Genomic DNA, 20,863 nt, shown 5'->3' with positions numbered 1-20,863 from the left:
TTATTAAATGAACCAGGATGTCACAAGTTAACATTTGCAGCTGTCTCAAAGATGGGGGGTCGTAGAGCAGTTAAAGGAGCAGTAGAGGAATATGCAAATTTGTCCCGGATACTGTGGAAAGCCAGGCAGCTCTGTCATAATAATTTCTTCCCATGTGTCCTAATCATGAAAATCAGTTGCATAGGATGTGCCCTGGAGAGCACTAATGGTTGTTGCACCAAAGGTGAGCCTACATCAGACAGAATTGCCATCAAGGTTTCAATCTGTGCCATACCAAACAGCAAAAATCTCACTACTGTATCATTCGGTCAGGAAAAAAACACGGTCATTTAATAACTATGCCAGACAAGTCGACTATCAGAGGGTATGTGGGTATGTGTTTCTTAAGAGCCTTTGTCACCTGGTTTCTTCTTGCTTGTCTTCTCTATCATTGTCTCAACAATCATTGCTGTCTCTTCATATGTCTGAATTCTGTCATCTGAAAACTTCTCAATGGACTCCACCACCTCCACCTTCTCATAGCTCATGGAGCCAGGTAAGGCTGCTTCCCTGAACAAAAGACCCTGCTTATCTTCTCGCTCATATTCTGTCTCTCGGAGGAGTCCTGGCTCAGTTGGGCTTATCAGACCAGAGGAAGGAACTGTCTCAGGCTCAGAGATGTCCGGGTACTTTGTGATTTGCTCAATTTTTCCTCTTGCTTTTTTCCCCCATTCAAGCACATCTCCTTTCCCCTCCTCTCTCTGTTTCTCTGGGAGTTCAAATTCTTCCCTCCTTTCACAGATTTCCCCTTTCTCTTTTTCTGGTGGTTCGGCAGGTTCTGGCAGCTCTGGTATGGGCTCCACATCACCACCATTCATCACCTTCCCATTGCCAGTGGAAACTGTGATCCCTCCCCCAGCAGGGATAGAGGGGGCCAAGATGCACGGTTCTTCATAGCCTTCCTCCCCTGTCACCAGCACATAACGCCCTTTGGGATGGGCCTCAGACTTAGCCTCTGGTTTCTTGTGGACTCTTATTTTCTCCCTCACAATATTACACAATTTATCAAAGGCTTTACTTATCCGGGCTCCATCAGGTACGTCCTCTGGGCCCATTTCTTTGTCATCAAATTCTGATCCTTCTTGCTCAGGTTCACACCTGACTGAGCCTTCATGCCTAAACTCCATCTGATCTTGGTCAAAACCTTCCAGAGTTCTTTCGTACATTCTTTCAGGCGAGTGACTGTCGGTTATGTCTTTTGACATCAGCTCCTTTTTCCTGGCAATTTTCTTTGTCAGGCCTTTTTGCCTGGGCTTTACACTGGCAATGTCTTGCATGGCCTGGGTGATATCTAAAGAAAAAAATCAAAGCAAAGGGAACAAAAAACAGTGCTTGAATACAGTCACTGCAAATGTTAGTGCTGCCTCTTGCCCTCACTACTGCAGGTGGAGAGCCTTTGTATCCCAGGGGGCTAAAAGCGAGCCAGGCACCTCCATTCCTGAAAATCTGGAGTATGGACAGATGTTGAGAGGCATGTCAGGAGGGAGCAGCAGTGGATGGCGGTCACAGAGCTGAGAAGCCACCCATCTACAATGGCATCACTCAGACACTGTCAGTGAGCTCTTAGAACTCCCTGATTCTGATCTCCTGGGCAATCAGTAGCCACAGATCCTGTGACAGCTTAGCAGCAGCAGGAGCATAGGCAAGGTACTGATTTCCATGGCATGAGCAGCTAGAGCAGAGGAGACAGGGGTTGGTACTGGTAATTACAAGAACACGGGGACAGACAGATATTAACATATTTTCTCCAAGGCAGCTGTTTTGTCCCCTGCCACAGTACAGTAAGACACATGAAATACCATGCTCGTCATGCAGGAGGAATCAGTGGTGTGTCTAGAGACAGGCCAAATCCTCAGCAGGTATAAAACACCACTTTGCATGACAGCAGTTATTTACAGCTGCTGAGGATCTGGCCTAAGGCATTATATAAATGCCTCAGGCCATTTAATATAAAACTGCTTCAGTCCACATGGTAGTTAGAAAAATTACAGCTGCATTTCAAAAACATCCCTCATACGATGGTTTGTCTCCATTCTCAAGGCAGTTTGTCATTATTAAAACTCCAGTGAGCCTCGGATTTAAGTCATGTGTTAGAACCTATCACATCAACTCCTTTGTTAAGAGCAGTCTTGCTCAATTAGCCCTGGCCATTTCCCTGTCAGCAGGTTTACAAGCATCTTAATTCTAACAAGCCAACATACAACATGGAGAAAACATCATTCATAGGAAAACAGGCCTCAGAAATGGCCTGTGGCGCTCAACACGCCTTGGTGCTCTTCTCACATCACTAAAGTGCAAACAGACTCAGAATGAGTCAACACAAAACCTGCAGCTCTTTCCACCATTTCAGGTGCCTTTTTGATTTTACTCTTGATTGGCCTAAGTCGTAAACTGTAGAACTTAGCAAAGAAACTCTTTTGCTTATGGCTTTGGCCTTTGACAGCTTGTCTCAAGGCCAGCTGAGCTAAGCTGAAATTTATGCATTTACAAGCCTGTAGTCAGGCTGTCACGACTGGTGGCCATATTAAAGGCAGATGGACAAACAGCTTAAAATACAATGATGCTTCTCCTGACAGACACAGAAAGACACATCACAGGTTTACCTCTTCCCCTCGAAGCCTGAGGCTGGGCGGGTCTGTAAATCTGTGTGAAGAGTGTGACTGGGGTTCCTGCTATAGCAGAGTTTAACCTGTGGAGAATATGCACATCCATCAGTTCTCTCCCCACCATTTCAGTGAAAGCAAGTGAAATTGTGCAAAATTAAGCACAGAGGTTAAAGAAATGTATTTCTCTGTGGTGAGGAGTCAAAAAGAATGGCAGGAACCTGTTTCTTGTCTGGGGAAAATCAAGACAGCCACAGCACCTTCACAGGAATGAGGCTGGTTTCTGCCAGCAGGAGACATGGTAAAGTACACCAGTAATTACAACATGTAGCAACAGCTTTGCATTTAGCATGGCACTTTGAAAAGATGGGAAGTTTTTAAATGGGCAAACAGTCAATCCAAGCCTACCAGAGGTCAGCAAGAACTGTAAATCCATTTTTACCATGCTGGCTGGCAAAATAGGAAATTTGGAGCAGTCTTCCTTGGAAAACATTTGAGGAGTCAGTAGTATTACGGGTTAAAAATTAAAATTGAGAGGCAGGCCTATTGCAAAACAGTTACTGTATCTTTGGCCTCCCAGTCTGCTCTGCTGTAATTTGAGATATTTTGTCCTCTCAGAGACCCTGTGTCAATGTGATTTTTGGTATTGAGAATTACTCTGTGAAGATACTTCTAACTAGACCTCAGTGTCCAAAATAAGACCCTGAAAATTAATTAAATTCCCATTCCCCACACATAAAGTGGACTATTTAGTGAGTGTTCTTCCCCTGCATCTTCTGCACAGCCCAGAGCAGTAGTCTGGGTGCTCAGGGGTCTGGCTCTGCTGCTGTGAAAGATCCTTTTCTCCACTGTGGCTGATGGTTGACATTAGAGGGAGACAGTGCTCCTCTGTAGGTTTAAGCACAACCCAAATCCCTGCCAATTTCTTGTATTTTTCCTCTTTGTCCCCATGCCTGAGGAATGGCTTTGCTGTGAAGAATGCTTTGCTTTACAGGGCATTTGCTTTGTCTGCACCCTCCAAAAATCAACCTACTGGTAGTGTCGAGTAAGTGTCACCAAGACCCAGTCTGAGGAGAGGATGTTCAGATTGCTTTTGTGTGCTCCTGACCTCTGTACACTGATGCCAGGACAGCATATGGAAAGGAGAGACTGCATGGACAGAAAAGCCCAAAACGGCTCTGACCCTTTCCTTGGCAGAAGTTTGACCAGATTTTGCACCTATTTATATTTCTATCCCTAGATATCTACCAATGAAAGGTGTGAAAGTGCTATAGCTTTGGGTGAATCAAATGTCCTTAAACATACGTTTTTCAAAGGCGATAAAAGAGATCACAGGTCCCTTTGTGAGTGCCCAGAAATCCAGCCTTACCGGCTGTCCTCATTCTCGATGATCCGTTTGTACCGTTCCAGCTCATTCTCCAGGGACTGCTGGTAGATCACCAGCTGGCGGCAGTCAGTGGTGTACTTCTCCAAGATCCTCTCAGCCTCCTCTATCCCCTTCCTAAGGTTTTCAATCTGCTCATTGTAAAGCTGAATTTCATCGTCATAACTCTCCTGGGTGTTTTTAATTGCTTGCTCCAGCATGGTTGTCTGGTAAACAAAATTGGTGGTGAAAGAAGAAGCTTTGAAAAATTCACCATCCCCATATTTTAAGCATAATGAAAGGCAAGTCATGCTTTATCTACAATGTGATGCTGCACTGCTGAAACACAGGAGCAATTTCACTACCTTTGTTCAGTTATTCAAAAAACAGTAACTTATCAGAGTGGGCAGGGCCTCACAAGGACAGTAAAAGTTCTTAACTGGGAAGACGAGCTCAAGAAATACCCACTCCTCCTTCTTTGTGGTCTGCAGACAGGGCAAATAAGACCAAAAATCTCATTTTAAACAAAGAACTCTCCTTCTGAATTTAATTCTTCAGCCTTTTTCTTCATCGATAAAACCAATGAGCACATCAACCAGGAGGTGGCAAAAGTAGCCTTCCAAAAATAAAGGTTGAGTTTCAGGTGGGATATTTCACCCTGTAAATCTGCTCTCACTTTCTTCTGCTATTTTTAGCTATTTATTATAGTTATTTTGTCACATTTTTCCCCCCACATTTCAAAGAGATGAACTCACAAAAAGTTAATGGGGCAATAAGTGACTAATGAATTCTTCAATAATTGATTTATTTCTATATGCTTCAGGCAAGATTAAAAAAAGGACTTTTAAGAGCCTAAATATAGAAGTGATGTCCCTTGTCATTGGTTTGGTTGTGTCGTAGTGTATGAGTAGACTGGGGCTCTTTTCTGTTCAGTGCTCATGGGGTGGTGTCCATGACCTCTCAGGCACATGGCTGTCAGGTCCAGAAACAGGAAAGCAAAGAAACTTGATGACAGCTCAGTCATCAGATCCAGCCTTCACCATCACAAGCAACTATGTTACTGACTTCCACTCATAAAGCTATTTCACTCTTTTACTCTCAAGGCACAAGAATGTATGAATGAATAATCTATTTCTAAATGGAATGGGAAGATTTGATTTTGAAAGCAGCACTATTAATTCCCCAAAGACTGCCTCTCTCCATCTGCCAGCAGAAGGCTGATTTCCTCCCCTTTTCCTCTATATTGATTTACTATTTCATCTCTATATTGATTCCTGTCCATCCCAGAGTGCATGTGTCCTTTCCACCAGAGCATCAGACGTGAGAAAGAGACCAAGGAAAATACACTGTCCTGGCCCTAATGAAAGAAGTTATGCTCAGGAAGTTATGACCTGCTGCTATGGCTCTCCAAAGGAGTCGAAAATCCCACCAAAAGATGTTTTTGTCAATATTTCATTCCTCTCACCTGGATGGACAACTCGAAGCACAAAGGAAGCTGCACTTGGGGTCATTCTCCATCCCATCGACTAAAAAATATTCAACTGCATGGAGGTAGAGATGCCATTGGCAGCTATTCAGATCTGGTTTCTATCCACTGCAGCCTTCAGCTGCTCCTCCACCTCCTGCTACCCTCAGCCCTGCACTGCACTCAGATTTAAAGGCACTGGCTGGAGACAGAAGGGTGATTTAGGGCAGGTTTGGCTGGGAGATGGGCAAGGACTAGTCAAAGTCTTGGCCAGACTTTTTCTGCAAATCAAGGCTTGGCAAAAAGCATATGGTTTGTCCTGCTGGTAGTGTCCAAGCACAGGAGAGATGCTGGCTTAATGCTTAGTAGTGACATGGATGAAGGCAGAAAGCCAAATGTACCTCTCAAGTTTGCTCCCCAAACCTGTCCAGTTCTTCCCACAGCAAGCTCAGCATTGGCTGTGGCAGTGATAGAAAGGATTGGGCAGAGCCCTGAGGGTTCCCCATCAGTTTTCATGGAACAAATTTCCAGCCAGAACTCAGCAAGTAAGGAAGTCATAGGAGCCCTGTGGGACTTTTCCATTCACAATGTCCTGCTGATTCTGTCCTGCAGGAATCCAGCTGCATTGTGGAAACCTTCCCTCATCAGCCACTCTAATAATAATAAAGACAGCTTCATTGCACCTACAATACCTACAGCCCACCCTGGCCATCTAAACCTGACAATTTGTTCCATTGAGAGAATGGGAATGAAACAGCTAAAGAAGAAGATGGAAATCTAAAAGAAAAACACACCTCCAAGTCCACCAAGTTAACATAACCATGTTAAAGACATGTTAGAGGTTTTACCAAGTGACCATAAAAAAGCAGTTCATGAGCAACATGGTTGTGTTTAGGGCTAGTGATTCCAATACCTCTGTCTGCAGCTTGTATTTCTGTGCCTGTAGCTGGCAGAGGATGCTCTTGTATTCCTCCAGCTGGCTCTGCAGAACCGGGATCCTCCTCTCTGCTATCAGTTTTTCCTGGTTGGAAGAAAACAATGTGTGTACAGGAAATTATGTTTTACTCCTAGAAAAAGCCAAAAGAAATTGCACTACTGGAAATAAACTGTAAAGACAAATAGAAAATGGCAAGAGACAGATAAAAGATGGGTATTGAACCTCAAGCCAAATTCTGTTGAATGGTGGCACAGGTTTAAGAATAAAGATATCAGATGGCAGGACTGTAACAGTAGAGCTTAGACCCTGTAAACCTGTTCACATCTTCTTTCAAATAATGAACATTCCTGCCATAGCCACTCATATTGGTGGAAATCACCAAGTTTTCATCTAGTCTCTATCAATTAATTTCATTTAAATTTTCACCACATCTCACCCCTTCAGGATAATATTTCCTTTTTCTTCAAATATTCATATATCCTGCCAGCTCCTCCTCAGAGAAGAAACACAACTACTTCAAATACCTTTGTATCACACATTTTTGGGACTAATATATATGCTGGAGTGCACCTGACGAAGATAATCTCTCTTTCCTCATTGATAGAGTTTTTCAAAGCTGCAGTAATTTTTTTTCTCCCATATTCACTATTCAGTACTTACACATTGTTTTGACAGTTTTCACCTAACCTTGGAGCAGAAGTTAAAGGATCTGGGAGACTTTAGTTGTAAATATGATATCTTTCTTACTTAGAGGTGCATGCACTTCCCACCAGCCATACTTGCCTCACATATGCCAGTGGTTATTGGGGACACACGAGGAGTTGTCTGGATGATCTGCTGCAAGACATTGACATAGGTCTGGATTTCCATGAGGTTCTGTGATAAGGTAAAAACATTTTCATCAGAAAATGCCGTAGCAAGGTAGACATTTCCATGTACTCCTAGGGCTTATTTCTAGATATGTAATGCTTTTAGCCCGTAAAGGTCCAATTCATGTTCAGGCTTGGGTTTGGAACACGATTTTATAACTGCTTTTGAGTGCAGGAGTGCTAGCAGTTTCATCATACTGAGGTATATCACAGACTTTTGGCTAAGGACTATACAGCTCATAGTCTTAATTGAAGATTCCATGATTTCCAATTTCACAGGAGATTTTCAAAATAAGAATCACAAATACCTTTGCATGTGGCCCGAAAAAAAAAGAGTCACTTTTTTCAAAAGCAGCAAAGATGGGGCAGTGGCCTGATCCCAAGACCCACAGCTCTCCCAGGAAGAAGGCAACAAATGTTAAAGTCAGGTGCAGTGTAATCATACAACCACAGGTATATATCTGCTGCTTAATTAGCGAGCCCTCTCCCAAAAAATTGGATGATGAAAGCAACAGCTTCCTTAGCATGAAATATAAGACAGCTTGATCAGCACTTTGCGTTAAACCATGACACCAGGTTGACAAATTCAAGACTCTGCTACAGCTGTAGTGACTGGACCCTGAGAAGTGTGTTTGGGTGCTGGAAACCATCCAGCTGTTGTACCCACTGAAAATAAGTAGTGCTAAATGCACCCACCAAAACACAAATGCAATTTGCTTTAATTTGCCACCATTTGATCATGGAGAAGGGCAAAGTTCCACATCCATCTCTACAAGGAAAACAGCAATTTCAGCCAGTTACCTTCTTGTATCTGTCCTTTGTAGCATTGATGTCATCCTGCAGGAACTGGGACTCGATCTGCAGCTCCAGGTTGCACAGCAAGGCCTCATCAGCTTCCTGCAATGCAGAGAACATGTGGCATGGTGGGATGTGTGGCTGAGTGCCAAACCCCCAGCAGTCCCACAGGCACTGCATGAGTCGCTGTGCACCTGGAGCAGCCTGCCTGGAGTGTAAGAGCTGACTGGAACATACAGCAGTATCATGACACCAGCAAACAGGAGCCGTGTTATTCACCATGCCCTGCACAAATGTAGTTTACAATAGAGTTTGGCACTGGCACTGTCAAAGTAATGCTGGGAGCCAAGTAGTAGACATTTGAAATATGAGATTTTGATGTTAAGATCTTGAAATGGTGGATGAGTCTTAAACAAATGATATCAGCAGACTAAGGCATTAATTTCTCTAGTGTCATGACAAGATCTGAGGTATCCTGATGCCTTTTTAAGGTCCCTAGTGAAGAAGTCCTAAAAACCCAGGATGCTCCACAGTATTTGCACTCTCTTTGGTATGTTCTCAAATGCCACAAATTTTCGTCAATTTGGAGCCATTTCTAGAAATAAAAATGATAGTTGACCAAGTTCAGAAAAAATCACCTTGCTGCACAAGTTTATAATACTTTGGGATGTGCAAAGACAAAAGTTCCTAACGTCCAATTACTTCAAAGAACAAACCATATGACTAGCAACCATGATCTCAGAGTACACAGGTATGAGAGGCACTGGTTTTTAAATCTAATTAAATCTCCATTTCTGTTCAAAGGCCTAATTTAGATTTTTCCTATGTTACATTATTTAACACAAAACATGGAATTTAGGGTAATTTACATGGAACTTGGCAATATGTTTTACAAATGTGTGAAAGTAGTGATATGTTTTATTTTTCTATTTAATGCATTATTTCTTTTTTAGTTTTGGCATTAACTACGAGTGTAAAACATAATTTTTGAGAAAGCATCTTAAAAAATTTTAACTGAATCTTCCTTGCAACTCTATAAAACTTGCCAGTTCCTCCACCAGTCTGCAATTTGCCTCAAGAAAATCCTGCTTTCTGCATTTAAGTCAAAGAATAAAAAAAGAAGTATTTGAAGGAATCACTTTCAAATTACCCATGTGCCATCATCAGCTGTAAAAATACCTCTGTGAGCGGATCACGGGCTGCAAACAAACCACGGAGATCTGTGGGTGCAGCACATGACTGGTGGAAGAGGATTTTGCCTTTTGCATGCATACAGCACGCGCTGTTCCAAAAATGTGTAGATGTTGGCTGTCTCATTGTGCTGCTAAGCCTCCCAGGCACACAACTGTCCAGCAGGCTCTGCTTTGTGAGCCAGGGGCTGATTCAGACACATCCAGCCCAGCACATTCAGAGCCAGCCATCAGGAATGCCCGCTGCTTTTCTGCACTCCTCTCCCGTCCTATTGAGAGGAAGATCAGCAGGACAATGGCCACGTTGGGAGGCTTGGGAGGGAGCCAAAAAAAGCCCCCGGGCCCTTAGATAATACCTACAAGCAAATATTTCTGTGTGCGATAAACAAAAGCAGTTTTTGGCTTTCCAAATGTTCCCTCAAAGGGGGAAAATAATTCTGCTTTTATTCCATGCTTTCAAAGCAACCAACTTCCTCGATGGAGCTGTGTATCAGAACAGTGCAGTGTCTACATATTTTCTTTTGAACTTTGCAGTATTTGCTAATCACTCAACCTCTGAAAAGCCATTCTGCTTTATGTTATGATTCCAGAACACTGGTCCATGTGCTGAAGCAATATTTTCATTACTGTGGAAGAGAAATTCTTTAGATCTCTCCAGAACCAGTGTTTTCCCAGCTGTCAGATAAAGAATGAGTTTGCACCTGCACATGCAGGTTTTCAGGCCACATCTTGGGCCCTGTACAGAAAACCAGCAATATTCTCTCCAGCACTTGGTGCTCCCAGTGCAAGGAGCTGCTGCAACAGGGGTGTCCAGGGGCATCCTGGGATAAAAAACACCCTTGTGCCTTAAGATTTTGTGAGCTGTGCCTAGGGTTGGTGAATCAATTAACTTTTCTTTAGCTGCAGATTTGTTGAGAGGAACTGTGAAGACAGACTTACCAGCTCCAACAACCCCTTACAAAAGAGACAACGTCAATAATTTTTTAAGGGTTTGCAGGATGTTCAAGAGCAGAGTGTTGTGGAAAACAACTGATGCAGGATGTCGAGAGCTCACTGGAGATAGAAATGCTAAAATGCACTTTCTGTCTTTTCTTAATATAAAACATGCATATCATTGAAATGACAATGCTCCAGCAGATCAGGTCCAGCCATTTGTAGCAAGGTAATAAAAAAATAATCGCTATCTAATCCACCTTTAATTGTTTTCCAATACAGAAGATGAATGATAGCCTGTGCAAAGTAGAACTGGGGAAAGATATAATACTATGTTCTTCACCCAGATGAAGGCTAGCAGCGAGAGAGGATGAATCATGATTTTTCAGTTTCACAGACCTGGTTTGGAAACTTCCAAAATACTTCAGCCAACTTTTATCTTTCTCTGAGCTTTATATTATATTAAATGTTGTTATTTTTATTATTGCTTTTCCCATGGTATTAGTTTAAGAGCATGTATCTTGATATAAAAGGAACAAACCACGGGGAGCTGTGGCTTCTCTTTTATTTGGAAACCTAATGGGAAGTTGAGGGTCTGTCCTGGGAAGGGCCGACCATATCCTGAAAGGGACTAAGGAGCTTTGAGCTTCAAAACATGGACTTAATCAGCAATTTTTCATGGCATAGTTGTCACTAGTGACTGTATTTTAATACAGTACCTGTGTTTTAAAAGTGTGGGGAAAAGGTACGCACACACCAAGGCTCAGACACTTAGACAGGGAGGAGGATGGAGAAGGCATAATGACAAGAAATGCCTTACTCTGACATTTTATCTTCCCACTGCTTCTTCAAAGCAGCTCGCTGTAGTAAATGAAACCAAAGGGAAATAACTGTACACCTTTTCCCTTGCATTTTCCCAGACTTACTTTATTAAGGCGTTCCAGAGTTTCTTTTAGCCTCTGCTGATATTCACGTTCGTTTCTATACCTGCAAGAAGAGAAAAGGAGATAAAGTTCAGCGGTTCATCCCTCTGCAAACTGCATTTTTAAATGTGCATTTAATCTGTCATGCACAAGATATGCTTCATGCTAAGGGAGAATATGAATCTTGAAAGAGCCCAAAAGATTTATTCATGGATTAGCATTAATTATTTTTTGGTCCCAGACGCTGAGAATAATTTCAGAATTGCCTAAATTCTTGTCTTCAGCTTACATAACAGAATACAATGAAATGCCATATATTTGCTATAACTTTTTTACAGAATGCCCAAGAATAGGTTATCTACAATAAAAGCATATTCCATATGCTACAGTGACAGCCATTCAGCAGTGATGACTCTGTGAGGATTTGTTACAATGGCACATGAACATTTAATTACATTGGTCTTGGTTTTCTATTATACCTGCTGTTATTCAACAAGCGCTTTAATGACAGACACATTAAACATGAAGATTGCATTTTTACATATTGACCACGTAGAAAAGACGTTGGATTAGGATGCTTAGATGGATCAAGCTTTGTGTCCCCTCTAATGGTAACTTGTGTGTTAGCTTGGTCAGAACAAGTGAGCCTTAGTAAGGACTGCATTTAACCAACTATTCTTATGCTTTTATAAAATGTCTACAAGTGCATGAAGTGCATGTTCCTGATGCCAAGATGGATGTATGATGTATTTATGTTTGGTTTGAGGAAACAGCACATATTCTTTAAGAATTAGGGCTCCATATTTGTATGTAAATAGAATTATTTTCTAGAAAATCTTTTTAGCCACAGAGCACAAAACTTAATTGTTGATTATTGTAATTTATTCCCTTCCTTAAGTAAAAATCATATGAAATTTTTAACAGTAGATTTGGCTTAATAAGACTCCATTAAAAAACAAACAAACAAAGAAACAAACAAAAAAGCCCCTAAAAAAACACCAGCCAGAAGCAACTCTGGCAACTTTGCCATCAGTACTGAACAAGTGACTTATCAAACTCCAACAGCAGCAGAAATACAGTCTTAACCCTTTAAGTTTAACACTTTTCTTTCCCTAAAATAATAGATGTAGAGAGATATAAAAAACCTGTCATTATCTTACTTTCTACAAGAAACACTCTGGTGGGTGACAAGTCAGCTCTGGTGATAAGGAGCCTTAATTTGCAGTAAAAGCAATGGACATCAATACAAGCCAAAATTCAGAACTGAACTTAAGTCCCTGTCTGTCTTCTGAAATCATTGATCCAGCCCAGATATGCTGTCGATATCAAAGGGATTTGCTCCAGTCGACAGGGAACTTGACAGTTCCTGGACTGAACACATCAAAGATCTAGTTGTAATGATCATGTCAACCTCAGTTCTTCCTTTTCATCTCCTGAAGGACAAACAACCAACGTTATTATCAACTCTTTCAACACATACTGAGTGAAAGCTGAGTGGATGATGTCACTCACAAACTGACCAGGACCACAAAGGAAGAACTTGGCAGAGCAAGGAAATGGATTTAACCTGGTACTGTGGTTTACCAACTTCTTCTGAAATCCCATAATATTAGCAGTGTTGGTCACCAGTCTATTGTCAATTCTTACATGAACAGCAAAGAACCAGGTGAAAATTATGAGGTTTTATTTCAGTATTACTCCAACAAATTGCTGATAAGACTAAAACAATGTCCTTTTTTGCCAATTAGTACTAACACCAGTTTCACTTCCAAGGCTAGAATATTTTTCAGCTTCAGAAGTGAGACTGCCTTTGTTTCAGATGTTTAACAAATAGCTCAACTCCAGCCAGTTTTCTATCTATTTAAATTTATTTATGTGTGCACTTGACAGTAAACACTTTCTGACAGCTGAGAAAGAATGAAGCAAATTGTGGCATCTTGTGAAAATCAAATACACAGTTGCAATAAAAGGCTGGTTTTCCACTCACAGTAATATACAACCATCTGATGGATTCAGTGTCTAAACCTCGGCCCTAATGTAATTCAGATCTCCCTCACTGCTGGATCCTCACTCAAAAGATTTTTCAGTTACTGAAATATTCAGCTACATTTTCCTTCACTCTCAAATAACCCGAATATGTGCTGTGCCACACAGCCATAAATCCACCTGGCAGCTTGAGAGAGTTAGTATTTCATGATTATCCTTTGAAGGAGAATTTCTTTCAAGTGATGTTCAATCTTTTCCACAAGACCAGTGCAAAAGTGCTATGGACCTCTTTGAAATGCTTCAGAGACCTCAGGATGCCTCTGTGCCAGCTGAAATGTATCTGTAAGTGCAATGGCTGACAAGTCACAATCCTGCTATGCTTCAAAGTTGATTTTGATGTTTAGTAATTAGCTAGTCATGTTCAATTTTTTTTTTATTAGATGGTTGCTGATCAGACGTTCCTGGAGCTTAAGAGCCATGAAGTTAATTTGCTTCATTAAAAAAAAAAAAAAACAAAAAAAAAAAAAAAAAAAAAAAAAAAAAACAAAACCAAAAAAAAAAAAAAAAACAGACCAACAAAAAACCCAAAAAACAATAAAACACAAACCTTCTCACCTAGTCAGGTAGCTTTAGGTCGGCTACAAATGTTTTTGGACTGTTGAAAGAAAATGGATGTTAACTGGGTTTTTTTTTTGCATGGGGCAAAGAATGGAGGGGAGGGAGTTCCAGACTCAAAGAAAGCAGATCAGAGGATTAAAGATTTCAATCACCTGAATTTTTTTGGACCCTGCCTCTGCTGCAGTGCAAGGGCTCGCTCCCCTCCAAAGAGGAAACAGCAACAATCCACCCCAGCAATGCACAATGGCCAGATATTCAATTAGGTGGCAAACCTGACCTTTCATCTGAAGAAAAATGGTGCCTCTCTGTTGAATCTTACTGAACTCCTGAACCTCTTGACTACTACCTTTGTCATTTTCTCTTTCCCTGATGCACTTCACTAACCTTCTCTCAACAGACAGCAATTTGGGTGCCAAGGACAGCACAGACTATGAAAGAGAGGTACTACAGGGATGATGGACAGGCCAGTAATAGTTGTCACCCAGGGTCATACCCTGAATGCTCAGATGAGCCCAAGAGGGCTGTGCTCTGCTGATTTATGAACAGATTCTACCTGTGTTATCAAGAAGCCACTGCCGAGCAGCTGACAGCCACAGGGCAAAATTCTGGTAGATTGTGAAGAGTGTGGAGGGCAGGCAAATGCTCCTCATCTTAGCTGCAGCAGGATAAAGTCCTTCCTATCACCAGAGAAGCAGCAGCAGTGCCAAGAAAATCCCTGCAGACAGGGCTGGAAGGCAGCTTTGCCAGTGGAGTGCCCATATCCTGGCTATTGTGTTTTACCACTTTTCATTTTCTCACACATGTTGGTCTCTGCTGCGGCCCCAAAGGGCGTTAGCTCATCAGAGTATCACCACGCAGTGCATCTTGGAGAGCACTGTGCCAATTACTGTGTCCAGGGAATCATATTGCATGTTCAGAATTCACTGTATTAGCAGGGCACAATTTTTTTAATTAAACAATTGATTAGTAAGACTTTAATTTCTGAAGTCGATTAATCCTGTTCGGTCAAGACCGCTAAAATCTGGATTCCAGCATCTTTCCCAATATCATGGAGAGAGAAATACCATCCTGTCCCACAGCCAGATGCAAAAAGGCATAAAGGCAGCATAATTAGTCTTTTTATGAGATGCATCCAGACTATTCCCAGCATTGATTTTTTTTTTGGTTTTTTTTGGTTTTTTTTGTTTTGTTTTGTTTTTTTTTGTTTTTTTGCAACTTCAATAGAAAGAATTCTCCCCTGGTACAGAGTCTGAACTATTCTTGTTAATGAGGAAAGCTATGAATGTGACCATAGAGGATTTAAATATAAATTTTAATCTAAGTTCTACTTTTTAATGGTTCATGAACATTAATTGCACAGACCCAGTAGTCTCAGGCCCTACTCTGTCTAAATGCAACTTTAAAAGGCCTATTTATATAAATGTATCTTAAAAGGTTTACTTAGATATAAATCAATTACCCCAAGAGTGAAGGTGAGTGAAAGAATGGATTGTAAGAGTCAAAATTCTTTGAATTAGTGAAGGACACAGACATTTGTCAATTAATTGATTCAAAATGTTCCCCTCTAAGAGATTTTGTTAATCCTAGTGCACCAAAAGCTTTACAGTTCAAAATGCAGCAAGAAACCTGCAGTGCCTGTTGCCAACAGAATGCAGACTCAGGGAGGAGAGCAGGTCTTCAGCACAGGAATGTTTCTGGTTTCAGCAGCCCCTAATAGGGCACAGAAGATTATTCCTCCCATATTTTGTTTAGGGGCCTTTGTTTATGACTTTCAGGAACTGAAATCAGAGCCATCAGATGGCAGAGAACATGTTACCAGACCAGTGGCATTATTTTAAAACCTGCAACTCAAAATCATCCCAAGTTTTTGAGACACTGAAGAAATGTTCATCTCTGTCTTCTAGACAATTTCAGCAGCTCTCAACAAAAAAAAAAAAAACACACAAAAAAAAAACCAACCAAACAAACAAAAAAAAAGCAAAAACAAAAACAAAATTCACTTGTTGATGTAAACCAATTGGTGCAATTTGGTTAAAAAGCAGACACTATCCTTCCATTGTCATGGCCCAGTGTATCTTTAATTTTTAAATTGCAATTTTTTGCTTTGATTTAGTCAAAGTTTCCTTCTTACTTTTGTTTACAGTTGCTCAGTGAGCATCCCAGGATTGTACAACAAAGTACCACCCCTTTTTTTCTAGGAAGCCACTAACTACCCCTTTAGCAGGTCCTAAATCTTACTTTCTGAAAGCACAGTCCTTTTTCTGGGTGTTGTCTCCTCCTCTGGATTTTCAATGCCCTGTATTATTCCCCGCCTATTTACAGTTTGCTTAAAGCAGCTCTAATAAAAGCAATTACTTTGTGTCACATTACTAATCCTGTACTATTCACACAGATTTTTAACTAACATGCAGCTAGAAAATTAAGTACTGAGTGTAGTCAAATACTCATGGGCACTGTGCAATAAAAACACAGGAGCAAGTACCAGAGTCAACAGCCAAATTACAGCATCGACTCTTAGTTGAATTTCCTGCTCATAAATATTGGAATACAATTCTGCCTAAACAAGTAGTTATTACCCACTGGCACTGAGTCAGGACACTGTGGACATCTGGCCACGGGCAGCAATCAGTGCCTCAGTGCACCTGGATGGGCTATTCTCTCCTGTCAGATGAAAAAGAGAGATCAGGGCTTGGTATTTCTATAGGTATGCTGTAGCTCACAACCCCCACGTGGCTGTTCATTTGGCAGTGTGCCAAATTTTCATGGGTGAAGTAGCCAGATAGACATTTTGGGAGTAAAAAAATCCTTGACCAATAAGTAACAGGAGGATTAAACTCTTTTGTCCTGTGAGCAATGCTCACCAACTCTTGTGTAATAAAGCCATGTGACCAAAATTCCCTGTTGCTGGAGGGAAGGCACTCATCTCCATCAGCATGTGAGGATCCTGCTCTTTGATTTATGGTCGCGCAGAGGTTAAAGAGGTGAAATTAGGGGAAGCCTATTCTTACTGTTTTAGTGGCATGAGATGGAAATACAAGATGCAAGTCAGAAGAAGAGGGCAAATTTTACACACCAGGAAAAAAATGTATCTCCTTTCCTTTTATGTCACATCACAGATGTGGCTGGCACAGACTGGCCCAGGTGCTTCATAGTGGCTGCAAATAAGAGTTTCTCACAGACATCCTGCATTTCAGGAGATGTTTGGCATTGTGTAACTCTGGGCTGCTCAGACACAACACTTGCTTTGATACACCTGGTAGTCAAATGGGGTTATTTCCTCTTTGCAGCTCAGAGCTCAGTTCTCCTAAGTCTAATGAACAACAGCAGCCAACGTGTGCCAGGGCTGCTGCCGTGGAATGGAGAGGGCATTTTCTCATCTAGGAGCAGTGAGACCATAAAAGGCAGAGCTACAGCTCCCTAAATCCTAATACCTTACTTTTTGCCATGGGCTTACATGCCATCCCTCTTGACAAATCTGACACACACAGAGAGGCATCAGCCACGCACAAGAAGTAGCTGGTGACACTGAACCCATCCTTACTACAAAGATTAACTATGGAAATGACACCACCCATCCACCATGGATTGTAAGCCTTACTTGTTGCGGTACTCATCGAGCATGCGCTGGGCATCCTTCTCCTCCCGCTCCAGCTTGGCTCGGTCAGAAGCCAGCTCCCGCATCCGCTGCCTGTTGAACTCGATCTGCCCAGCAAAGGCTTCGTCCAAGCCCACCAGCTCATCCATGCGCTGGAAGGTCTCCAGCTGCTTGCGCAGGATGGTGTTGCGCTGCTCCAGCACACGCGCCCGGTTGATGTAGCTGGCGAAGCGCTCGTTGAGCTCCTGCAGGTTCTCCAAGCCCCGGGCTTGGGCCAAACTGTCGAATTCCGGGGAGCCTCGCAGCTCATCGTAGGCATCTGACCGCTCGTACTTCTCCTTGCGTACCTCACGGAGGAAGCTGCTCCTGTACATGGCTTCAGAGGGGCTGTGCAGTGCCGGGGTCCCCTCTTGTGTGCCTGCCTGTCTCTCCAGTTTGGACCTGAATTATGTCTGGGGGGTTTGGGGAAGAAGAACTGAACATAATCACCCCCCCACCCCAGACAATTAGGACTTGTCTCCAGGGTGGTTTGTGGCACTAAAGGCACCATCTGCGGCAGTGAACTAAATAAATCCCAATGGCCCCGCCTTGGTGCTGCCCATCCAGGCATCAGCAGTTCAGAGGAGCGGCGGGCACAGAAGGGCTGGGGGCTTTTCTTTTCAAGCATTGCAATTGTGTACAGCCAGGATAAAAGAGAGCAACGTCCAGCTTTCACCCGGTGGATTAAAGCATTATCCATGGAAAACAAAACAACTGCTTTGCAGTTTTGGAGGCTGAGCTCAAAGCCTTTCATGGCTGTGCTGGAGGGAGAGCTTTGTCCCATGGGGGTGTCCCCAGGGCTGTGCACAGAGGCCTTCTGCTGAGACAGGATTTTGGTGTGAGTGGATGGCAGCCCTTGATTTTTTGTCATTTGACAGTATTCATTTAGAATGATATATAAAAAATAATATTATTCCAGCTCCATGGGCAAGATTTGGACATTTGGTTCTCACTTCAGACTTCATGTCAGGATTTTCTGCAGGTTGATTCTACCTGGCATGAGAAGCACCCAAGGAGCAGTGGTATTAAAACCCCTGGCTTAACAAAGCCTCTTTGGGAAGCCACTTTCTTTGGGGATAGCCCAAAGCCATGTCACCTCATGACTTGGTGGACTTTCCAGGGGGAGCCACCATTCTTCCTTTACCTCCACCGTAATGGAGTCTTGCGTGCTGCCATTCCCTGAGAGGCTTTAATTTCCCCTCATTGCATCTCCTTTAGTATTTTTTTTCCTGTCTTTCACTTTGAAAAATCCTATTTCTTGGACGCATTCTTCCCTAATTTACTTGCCAGACAAAAAGCCCAACACCAAGCCACTCCAATTTTGAGATCTCTGTTAATAATTCATATAAAAGTCAATTTCACTTCTTAATGGTCATATCTTAAATGAATGCTTAAATCTCATGTATTTTGAAGCTCAACGGATCTCAAGTCACTGATGGCAAGTACAGAGGTGAAGAAAGCAGCTAGTGCTCAGCTGACTCAAAAAGTTCAACTTCAAAAAGAAAGTCTGGGTTCTCTGCTACTAAGTCTGAATCAAAAGGGGGAAAAGTTCATTAGACATTTCCTACATATTTCTTATTCTGCTTCAGATTATTTGGAAGTGCCACGGGGAAAGATCAAATGATTTCTCAGAAAATTAAATTAGGCTGTGCACACAGACTGTGGAGCTCCATAGTCTGCTTCCAAAGTATATAAATAGCAAAACAGAGGTAGATCTTTCAGAAATGTCTGGGATCTTTATGAACCAGTGAATGTGAAACCACTGGTCTCCATGCTGCACAAACATATCGGCGTTTGCAGCTCTTTGGCAGGAGCAGCTTGCTTACCCCAACAATGAAGCTGAGCTTTTAACAAAGTTAGTCTTTCAGAAGAGATCAGAAAGTAGATTCTGCTGGACTGTGGGCGCTGTATGTTCATGGCAAGAATTTTTATGGCTTTAGACAGCCTTTCAGTAAAATAATAGCCCATGTAAGTGCTCTTCCATCTCTCTCTCAGTGGCTGGAAGAAGCACTGACTCCGTGCTGACCTTAACTTCTTAGGCAGTAAAAGTACAAGCTTTTCAGTGACTCACCCATTCAGTGTCCCTAAATGGAGTAGTCTGTCTGCAGGAGAACCCTTGCAGCCCCAGTTTTTGTTATTGAAATTTATCCCACACCTTCTACTGGGAAAATCTGGGTTTGGTATAGCCATGCTTTGCTATTACATGCATGTCTCTAAGGTGAGATCCCTGATTCCAAGACCTCATCTTGGGCAGTTTCCATTGTTGACTTGCTATAGACACAGCTTTACCAGGGCCAAGGCAAGATTACATGACTCAGGCTCTGTGTTAGTGACTTTTTGAGATGGAGGTGACAAGGAGCCTGGACCCTGGCATCCAGACAGCTTGTGATCATGGAAATCATAGAAATTACAGAATTGTTAAGTCTGGAAAAGGCCTCTATGAGCCCAGCACTGCCATGTTCACCACTAAACCATGTCCCCAGCTGTCACATCCACAAGTTTTTGAACATTTCCAGGTATGGTGATTCCACCACTTCCCTGGGCAACCTGTTCCAACACTTGATAATCCTTCTGGCATTTTTTTTTTCCCTAATATCCAATCTAACCCTCCCCTAGCACAACTTAAGGCCATTTCCTCTCATCCTGTCTCTTGTTACTTAGCAGAAAAGACAAACCCCACCTCACTACAACCTCCTTCATATAGTTGTAGAGAGATATAAGGTCTTCCCCAGGCCTCCTTTTCTCCAGGCTAAACACACTCAGCTCCCTCAGCTCCTCTTCATCAGACTTGTGCTGCAGACCCTCCAGCACCTCCATGTTCTTCTTGTAGCAAGAAACTCCAAACTGAACACAAATGCAGCAAATCAGAATAAGATAGCCTAAAAGGAAAACCAGTTTGGAGCAAACTGCAGCTGTTACTCTTTTCAAAACTAAAGAATCAAAAGCACCTCAGAAAAATCAATCTGCTTCTGTTATGTACTGAATTATTTGGCTCATCTAGTGGACCACAAAGGTGAATTACACAGGGATCTTGTCCACTGTTTCCTATTTAGAGGTGGCTCAAAGACTGAGAGGTTATCTCTATATACATCAATGAAATGCCTAACAAACTGTTTGAAATATTTTTAGATTTAAATCAATGAGTGCGTATTGAAAAACAGATATAAACACTTTTCATCCTAATGCCTGCAGTATAAACAAGAAGGAGCATACAGAAACAATTTGCACTTTCCCTCTTTGTCCTCACATTATGTGTGACTTCTTCCAATAACAAAATCTGCAGGCTGGTTCTTTGCTGTTTAAATGCACTATATGATCTATCACCATCAACCCAGAATGGGTGTTTACTTACACAGCTCAATAAATCTGTGGTACGAGAGGGTGGTTTGTTTCTTCTTTAATTGCTTGTATTGCTGTAAACCACTTTGCAATCTAACTTGGCTATATCCCTTATGCACAACATGAGTATATTTTGGCAGTGCCAAAAACCTGCTTGTACTCCTTACTG

General features: G+C 42.1%; 1 protein-coding gene across 1 annotated transcript; it reads right to left on the bottom strand.

Moving 5' to 3' along the window:
- Nucleotides 1-17,690, bottom strand: BFSP1 (beaded filament structural protein 1). The gene is made up of 8 exons (XM_053938766.1): nt 17,320-17,690; nt 11,121-11,181; nt 8,078-8,173; nt 7,191-7,283; nt 6,384-6,491; nt 4,012-4,232; nt 2,643-2,728; nt 1-1,330 (listed from the first exon to the last, which is right to left on the bottom strand). Exons 1-8 carry the CDS (start codon nt 17,688-17,690, stop codon nt 384-386), a joined length of 1,983 nt encoding a protein of 660 aa, XP_053794741.1. The 3' UTR covers nt 1-383.
- Nucleotides 17,691-20,863: the final 3,173 nt, after the last annotated feature.

This window comes from Vidua chalybeata, chromosome 3, assembly GCF_026979565.1.
Source record: "Vidua chalybeata isolate OUT-0048 chromosome 3, bVidCha1 merged haplotype, whole genome shotgun sequence".
In the NCBI taxonomy this organism is placed as follows: domain Eukaryota; kingdom Metazoa; phylum Chordata; class Aves; order Passeriformes; family Viduidae; genus Vidua; species Vidua chalybeata.
The sequence above is the reverse complement of the archived record's forward strand: the minus strand, read 5'-3'. Positions and strand labels throughout refer to the sequence as shown.